This window comes from Lycium ferocissimum, chromosome 3 (assembly GCF_029784015.1).
Source record: "Lycium ferocissimum isolate CSIRO_LF1 chromosome 3, AGI_CSIRO_Lferr_CH_V1, whole genome shotgun sequence".
Classification (NCBI taxonomy): Eukaryota; Viridiplantae; Streptophyta; class Magnoliopsida; order Solanales; family Solanaceae; genus Lycium; species Lycium ferocissimum.
In genome coordinates this window covers 3,933,014-3,941,984 of record NC_081344.1, presented here as the reverse complement: position 1 = coordinate 3,941,984, position 8,971 = coordinate 3,933,014, and the positions used below count along the sequence as shown (strand labels likewise).

General features: G+C 36.0%; 1 protein-coding gene across 2 annotated transcripts; it reads right to left on the bottom strand.

Moving 5' to 3' along the window:
* Window positions 1-1,239: 1,239 nt before the first annotated feature.
* On the bottom strand, window positions 1,240-8,115 carry LOC132049333 (proteasome subunit alpha type-3). Of its 2 annotated transcripts, XM_059440087.1 has the most exons (9): window positions 7,830-8,114; window positions 7,680-7,763; window positions 6,386-6,459; window positions 5,242-5,328; window positions 5,063-5,147; window positions 4,860-4,906; window positions 2,681-2,746; window positions 1,793-1,883; window positions 1,240-1,519 (listed from the first exon to the last, which is right to left on the bottom strand). In XM_059440087.1, exons 1-9 carry the CDS (start codon window positions 7,971-7,973, stop codon window positions 1,448-1,450), a joined length of 750 nt encoding a protein of 249 aa, XP_059296070.1. In that variant the 5' UTR covers window positions 7,974-8,114; the 3' UTR covers window positions 1,240-1,447. The 2 variants fall into 2 exon arrangements, with proteins under 2 accessions (XP_059296070.1, XP_059296072.1); XM_059440089.1 differs by lacking the exons at window positions 1,240-1,519; window positions 1,793-1,883 and adding an exon at window positions 2,118-2,175 and having other exon boundaries at window positions 7,830-8,115.
* Window positions 8,116-8,971: the final 856 nt, after the last annotated feature.

Below are 8,971 nucleotides of genomic sequence, written 5' to 3'. Positions count from 1 at the left end.
AGTTTCGTGTGTTTATACATGATTATACAAAGCATATATATTATATATACAAATTATATACAATGTGTATATATAACTACATTACAAATACATTATCTATACGCCGATGATATGGTGGGCTACATGGCCTTCAAACTAGATGTTTTGACAGTATAGCTATACAGAGCAAATACATTATTTATACACTAATGATACAGTAGGCGATATCAGCTGCAAACTAGATGCATGGACTGTATATATGAGTTATTTCCCCAAAAAAGAAATGGATACAAAAGTGATGTCCCAATATTTGATGGCGTCCTTGATTCGAATCCACTCAGAGCGGCCCCCTGTTGCATTCACTTATACCCTATTTTGTGCTGGTTTTCAATTTTTGCTCCTCATAACAAATAACTTTTTTTCGCATCATAATAATCCATAAATTAAGCCCCGCCAGGCATAAGTTCAACAGCTAAATGGAAAAAATTAAAGACTAGCTCATTCGAGGGACAAAAGTGCAATTTTTCATTCCGTAATCCATTAGCAATATTATTGGGCCCCATCCAATATCAGACTCGCCTTTAGGCCCATCGAAGTTGCTGGTTAGTGGGTCTTTTTTTTTTATTTTTTTTATTTTTTTTTTTATCAAAAGAAGTGTAACTTTCGGAAACTTTTTCTTTTGTGCAAGTGTAGTAGCTGTGAGATATCCCCAAAACTTAAAGCAGTCAGAGAAAACATACTTCTTTTGTACTTGATTACATTATCTCAACACACCTTGTGATAATAGATGGCAGTTAGACTCGAACTCATGACCTAAACCTGCTATGATACCATATTAAACTGGGTAATCATCTCATCTAGATGTTTAAACTATCTAAAAGCGCACACTATTTACTCAATTGTATTATGTCAAAATAAAGCTTTTGTATTATTTTGTTAAATAAACATTATATAGAATCCACTCCAATTAGTACCACTTCTGAGACAGAAGCACAGGTACCGCCAGTAGACGAGAAGACAGGTTAACTGCAACTCATTTGCTGTCAACTGTAAATAGTGGTAGGGGGAAATATATTTTGTTTAATTTGAGATATCTTCAAGGCATAACATCAACAGGCCATTTTGAAGTGTAATTCTTCGCTCAATCAAAGCAATCTGTGGCAATATAACAAGAAGAGATAAGAATCTACCAACTGAGATAAACGAGACCAACTGCCATTTGTCAAAGATAAAAGGTGCTAAAAAAACGAGAATTCCACATAGGAGAATATAACCTATCCTCTCGATCTTGGAAATTACTTGTACAGATTACAGTTTCAAAAGTTAAAAGCAATATCAAATCTCTTTCATCACTAAAAGCATTCGTCATACAGGTGCCAAATTCCAAACATGGCAGAGCAAGACAAGTTGACTCAGGTTATAAAAGGTAGGTTCATGGATAAATAAGGAATAAGGTGTCTTTGTGCCACTAGTCTGCATCCATCTCTTCAAGTGCAGCTTTGGCTGCAGCCTTCGCTTCCTCTAACAGATCACTAGGAACCTATGGCAACATCAAATAGTAGCAAGAGTTACTGACTTTTTATTTCAGTTAACATCAAATAATATTCACTCACCATTATGAGATGCATGCACGAAGACAAAATAGAAGGTGGAAAACTACCAAAAAAAAAAAAATAACTAAAGCTAAAAAGAGTTATTTGCTTTAATATCTCCTTTCGCTTGTGTGACAGGTCAAGCAAAAAAAAAAAATGCAGAAGGAACACAGAGATACCAGTTCCTATTGAAAGTGTACTCGAGAAGGATCCTGAATTACCTTCTGATGCTGTCGGTTAGACTCATCACACACCCAGCTCATCTCCAGTTCAAATGCCTTGTCCTTTGCCTCATCATGTACTCCGTAAATTCTGGTTCCAGATAGAAGATATTGTCAAAAAGCTAAACGATGAAAGCATGCAACACAAACTACTAAAATTATCTGGAAGAAACTACAAATTGATGCCTCAATTCTTGCAACCTACAGATAAGCATAGAGTTGCCATTTCATGAAGAACTAAAATTGGTGTTCCCAAATGTTAAAGATGATAACAACATCCTTTTACATAGTTAAACACCAATTGCGCATATTGACTTTCACTTGCAACTAAACAATATCATTATAAAGCTAAGATTGTGATCTCATCATGTACTCCGTAAATTCTGGTTCCAGATAGAAGATATTGTCAAAAAGCTAAACGATGAAAGCATGCAACACAAACTACTAAAATTATCTGGAAGAAACTACAAATTGATGCCTCAATTCTTGCAACCTACAGATAAGCATAGAGTTGCCATTTCATGAAGAACTAAAATTGGTGTTCCCAAATGTTAAAGATGATACCAACATCCCTTTACATAGTTAAACACCAGTTGCGCAAATTGACTTTCACTTGCAACTAAACAATATCATTATAAAGCTAAGATTGTGATTGGCTGCTCGAAAAATATTGAAATAACCAAAGGTCGGGAGAACTGGAACATGTTTTATAAATTGATTTGCAGCCAACTCTAAATGTCAAAACCCAGAACATAAAAATACAACTAAATCATGTGTTTGCACTGGTGTCAGATTTTTTTTTTTTTTTTAAAAAAAAAAAAAAAAAAAATCAGCAATAAAATATTAACATGAATCAAATTGTAAAGTTCAATGAGAATAGTAACTTACATTTTGGCCACCTCGATTACTCCCTGCCGACACGTCATTTCAGAGAGCTTCAACTTTTCAATTTCTCTGCCAAAATTTTATTTCAAAATCACATTAGTGAGCATAAAAGAAATTCGTTTTCTTGTTACATAACTTTTCTGCTTTTAAGTTTTTTTTTTTTTTTTTTTTTTTTTTGGAGATGGTAACAAACTGTATTGAATCAAAAGTGCCAGTGAAAGGCCATAGTTACAGGGAGTCTAGCTAAAGCTGCACAAAAATAATAAACTAGCAATTAGAGAGACTCTAGAAATTGTATGAGCGTCTCTGTTTCATCTATGTACTTTTCTTTACACCAAAAATACAAAAGTCGAATACAATTAAGCTTTATCTTCTGGATAGGGTTGCCTTTGTTATCAAAACATCTTGAATTCCTTTCCTTCCAGATAGTCCACCATATGCATCCTGGGATCATACTCCAATGCTTTTAAGTTTTTATTTTTAGAACCCCCAAAACATGTATCTTACAGCTGTAAGCCCCAATGCCAAAGAGGGAAATAAAGGAAAAGGAACCCAACAGGCAAAAACCAAAGCTGTTGATGCTCCTCACTTTATTTGGCCGGTATGGAGGATAAGTTAAAAATAAAAATGCACCATGGAGACGGTGCTTCTGACCTCTCATATAGTGTGCTTTGATCAGGATACACATCTCACATCTCCTACTCTTTATGTTTATTTTTAAACTGCAATACATCTTCGAAATTTAATATAACCATGCATGCATCATTTACCCTAACTGTAAATACTAGTACTGACCTCTAATATAGTTTAGTCAAGGTAAAGAATACTGATTTGTCCTTTTAAGAGCCATAACATTTTACTTTTTTGAAAAGGGTAATAAATAACAGCATAGCATATTTTTATTGAAAAGAAAATAGAAGGCTTCTAGCTGTTCTAAGCTTCACGAATCTAACATATTCAAACTGCTTGTGACTATTTTCAATTCACAGCAATAAAATCGTTGTCTATGACATACTTTGACAGAGCGTGAAATATAAATTACTATTAATTAGCCTTGTATATCATATAAGTGATTATGAAAGAGAGTAGCTGAATAACAGCAAGAAGATTAGTTCAAATAAGGAAACATAAATCAAAGGACAACCAGATTTGGACGATCAGGTTGGTTGAGGGCAGTTTTAATTTGAATTCCAGCAAGTTCAAAGTTAATAGGATAACATTTCTAATACAGACATTTCAGAAGGACCCAAGAAAGTGTGCCACACCAATGGGTTATAGATCTCTCCCTCTCTCTCTTGCGGATAGGTAAATAAATCTGTCTTGCTTAATAAGACATATAGAAAATAGATGATATATCCTAAGCATACTGGACCAGTTTAATGACATAAATTAGCTAAGGGTGTTCACTTCCTATGATGACCAAGTTATTCTCATTGATAATGGGTGTTATATTATGGTAGAAGCTCGAGAAGATATTCCCATTGTTGTCGAAACCACGTGGAGTCCAAACAAGATGTCCCCAGTTTTCAATTACAGACACCTCTGACAAACTTTGGCATGAAAAGATATGTGAACCTTTTAAGCAGTGCTTTTAGACGAGCGGAAGTGTTTAATCACCAGTAGTCTGGGTAAAAAGCATCATATGAACAACAAAAGCACGATTAATGTATCAGGAAATCGACTTTGATACTCTGTGTCATAGTGAGGTCAAAGAAAAACTTCTTTGACAAGACCTTTTTCATTCTGATTTTAGCCCAATCAAACCTATAAGCAGTGACTTCCCATGTAGTTTCTGGATCCGTAAGTTTTATTTCCAAAGATAAATTAATCAATGTACAGAACTAGAGCAGATATTAATCAGTTTAACCTTTTTGTAAAGCAAAAAATTTGTCATTCTCTTAGGGGAAAGGGGAGTTATTTAATAATGAACTTTGTCATTTCCTTGTAGATGATAACAGACAGAGCTCCAAATCTAGAAAAGCTAACTGCACAACCCCAAGATACTATCCATAGCATTGTGAAAAGGCTGACTGAAATCTCAAGTTGGAAGTTGGAACATTTCGTGCAATCCTTTTTTATAGTTGAAAGGTGTGTGCAAATTCTAATAATCATCAACATCAACAAATCATGCCTGATTGATACATTTCTGAAATTTAGGCTGTACAGAGATCTACACACTTACGTCTTTGCAGCTTGTCTGCCCTTCCCAATAGCAGCACCAAAGTACCTCTACAACAAACAACACGACACATCAACATCTTAATAATTGTAATTAATAAGCATTGGTCCATAGCAAGGAAACGGAGCTTATCTAGATGATTAAGGAAATATAATAGCAGGCTACATGGTGCAAACATATAGCAGTTAAACAGTGATTCAACTCACATAGGAGACACCAGACGGCTCAACCATGTAGAGTTGCGGTCCATCTCTATCATAGCCTCCGAGGATCACCCCACATCCGAAAGGCCTACACAAGTAGTACTCCAATAATTCAGGTACAGAAAGCAAGTAAAAGGAAGAAGTAGAAAGTATCAAAAATGGAAACAGATGTTCCAACATACCTGAGCCACCAGTAAAGCGTGCATAAATGTACATAACTAGCAACACGTTCTGCAAGCTCTTTCACCGGAATTGGTTCACCATATACACTACAAATTATAAACCCAGTCAATAGAAGAGTCAAAAATTAGGATGGTGGTATACAATGACTGTGCAGCAACAAATTTCATAATGTTGAGCGGCAAACGAAACTATCATCACTATCCAGGTTCTAAGATGAGGCTCTAAAATCTTTTGAGTTTCCATCTACTAATGAAGGAACATATAAACTAATAAGCATACTGCAAATGCCCTCCAAAGCTATGTTATTAAATATCACTGGCATTTTTCTAAGGATGAAGTTGTTAAAAGCAGGATCTGCCAAAGTGCAAATAAATCTTTGCTGGAAATGTCAACAGAAACAGAGAGGTATCCAACAATGCCTCTTTGACGCACTAGTACCAATAGAAGAGCCAGAAAATGACCTTAATACCACTGTATCTCACTTTTAAAATAAGAAGGTGCTTCTGAAAAGAAAATCAAACCAATTCAAATTTCTTTAGTCTGGAGTAGCTTCATAATGGAATTCTAGATCTGCAATGTTTTTCACTGATCTGAGTTCTTGGTTGACATAGATAACTAAATAGCTATACATAAGGGCCTGGAGCCCGGGACATCCATTTATGTTCTTATAACCCCGAAAAACTTGACTAAATAATTCACATGCAAAAAGCTCACTCTAGAAGCGACTTTGCACTTCAAAGCCGTGACACCATGCATAGATACTTCAAATGAAGTTTTTCGTCCATGTGCCACACTTATGGAGTATCAAGTATGGCACTTTACCTAAAACTAGTCAAAGACTCAAATACACCATACAACGTAAATTATTCCATATAGAACGAGCTGATTCTTTTGAACGTCAATTTGTTCAATAGATGATAGGTCCCAATCAATGTACATCTTCAAAAAAATAGTAGAAAATTACGAGGTGGGAAGAAAAGCTTTTAATAGTATTGGTTCGTAGTTTTCATGGATCTTCGGAATGTCAGATGTGAACTCCCATGAATGCTAAACTACAGGAGACAGAGGTAGAACCGAAATTCACACATCAAGCTGTAAGTAAACACACACATATGTTTTCCGATACGGTGGCAAGAAGCAAACCTTTCAAAGCTGGTTGCTTCAGATTTTGTGCGGGCAACAATTTGCCTCCCATCTGCAGCCAGCCCTGCAACAGCCTGTACATAAAGGAAATCAGCAAAATAAAATGAATCATCGCTGAAGAATCATCCAACAGAGCATTGGTTCAAAACTTTAACTATGTCATAGGAACTTTTGTACTTTAATTGATTATTTGTGATGCTTATGTAAATTTATACATCCAAGTTCTAACAAATTAAGAAACAGTAGCATCACTCCACTGTCATCATTAGAAACCATCTGAGTTTAATTTTTCACAACAAACACCATTGAAGAGAAAGATGATAGAACATAGACACAGAAAGCTTTCATCTTCTTAGCCAAAGATAGACACAGAAAGCTTTCATCTTCTTAGCCAAAGATTTGGCAAAATTAAACCGGAACCAATATTTGACAAAAATAAGTAGGAGAATTAGAGAATCCCTAACTTTAGAGAACCCAAATTGTCTACAAACACAAATTATTACGTATTGGAATGACAATAACCCAAATAGAGCAGAATGGATTTAGAAGATTCGTATAACCGACCCAGTCCAAAAGGAATGAGGCCTACAAGTTTAATTCCTTCTGTTTATTTCAAATTAAGGTGGTGTCCAAGCCAGCCTACTCACACCTCAACTAATTCCCCGTACATTTTAGCTACCTATATCTGACAAGGCTTAGGCAAATGGGAAGAATTGAGTTGATGTTACCTTTATTGGGGTTCCTATATTAGCACTCCAGGTCCTAAATCTTAGGGCATTCACCTAGGGGCTTAAGCATAGTAGCAGTTATTGTACTACTAGTTGCATTGTCAGCCAAAAACGGAGCTCCTAACAACAACAACAACATACCCAATGTAATCCCACAAGTGGGGCCTGAGAAGGGTCGGATGTACGCAGACCTTACCCCTACCTTGGAAGGTAGAGAGGCCGTTTCCGGTAGAACCTCGGCACAAGGACAAGAAAATCAAAGCAGTACAAAATCAAAAAAAAAAAAAAAAAAACTGAAGCGAATAAGCCATGGCAAAATATATAACAAGCATGATAGAGCAGTCTGAAAAAAGAAGCAGTAACTACCACAAATTAATACGACAATCGCAAGTACAAGAAACAACAGATGAACTACAAGAGTAATACTACAACTGCGGGACAACACTCAACTACCTACTAACCTTCTACCCTAATCAAATAAGGCAAATACACATAATTATCCCTCAGGAGATCAGATAATGAATTGCTGCAAGAAAAATCAGTAAGTTTGAGCTAAAAATAATTACCATGCCAGAATGACGATGAACGGAGTGAATCCTTCGATTAGATCCGGGCAACATCATTTTTGATGCAATCAGCTTCTCAACTCCCTACAATTAAAACAATTAATAGAAACCCTAACCCTAACATTAACACCAATAAAAAAACAAAATTACCAATACGATTCCATCTTTGCATTTGATACCAACAACAGTACCACTGTTGTCTACAGCTTTTCCGGCGTATTCGATCTGAAATACTCTGCCGTCAGGCGAGAATGTTGTAACTGACAGGTCATAACCAGTTCCAATGCTGCTCATTTTTTTACGTTTTTATCCTTTTGTTGTTTTTACTATTGATTTAGTTTTGAGTTCAAATGTTTTTGCTGAACTGTGAATGATGGAGGAAGAGGAAATAGAGTTTTCTTTGTTGACAAGACAGAGAAGAGTTGGAAGGAAAGGGGAACTAGTTTTGTCAAAATTCTTAATTGGGGAATGAGTTTAAATATTTTTACCTATGAGAGACTATACAACTGGGGAAAAAAAAAAAAACTCCATATTTTTATTGGAAAAGGTCTAGATTTGCCCTTGTACTCTTACAAACTTATTTGCCATTCATTATACTTTTTCAACATACCTGACCCAATTAAGTAATACTAATACTTAATAGGGGCACTTAGGACCAAATTGTTAACGGAGAATTGTTAGGTGTGAGAACAAAGGATCACATTGGTGGTTGAAAAGAAAAAAAAGCTACTTACTAGGTGTTGGATACTCTTAATGGTGTAAGGTTTTTTGGGGAAAACCGTGCGGGCATGGCTTAAAGCGGACAATATCACATTATGTTAAGAGTATTTTTGGATCGTTTAGCTGAACAATGAGTATTTTGTTCAATATCGCATAGTTTAAGGGCATTTTTTACCCGTTTTAATATTTGTATATGTCTGTTTACCCCTCTCCCCTCCCTTTTGGATGGTTGTTTCTGTGATTCATTATTGTATTGTTTTCTATGAAACCATGTTTGTTTTCAAAATTATGTTTATGGTGTTGTAAACCCATTATAATCTCGTGGTTATATAACCATGAAAAAGGTTCAATTTTTGTAACCACGAATTTGGTGATTTTTGCATGGTTACGTATTTCATTTCCTCATTATACGCCCACTCCATCCACCCTCCCCCATCACACCTAAACCCACCTCTACCACTCACCCCATCCCACCCTACCACCCTCTCCCACCAAACCCCTCACCCCACTACCATCCCACCCAGGGATGGATCTATGTAGTGGCGTGGGAGTGTCACGCCACCCGGGCGCCT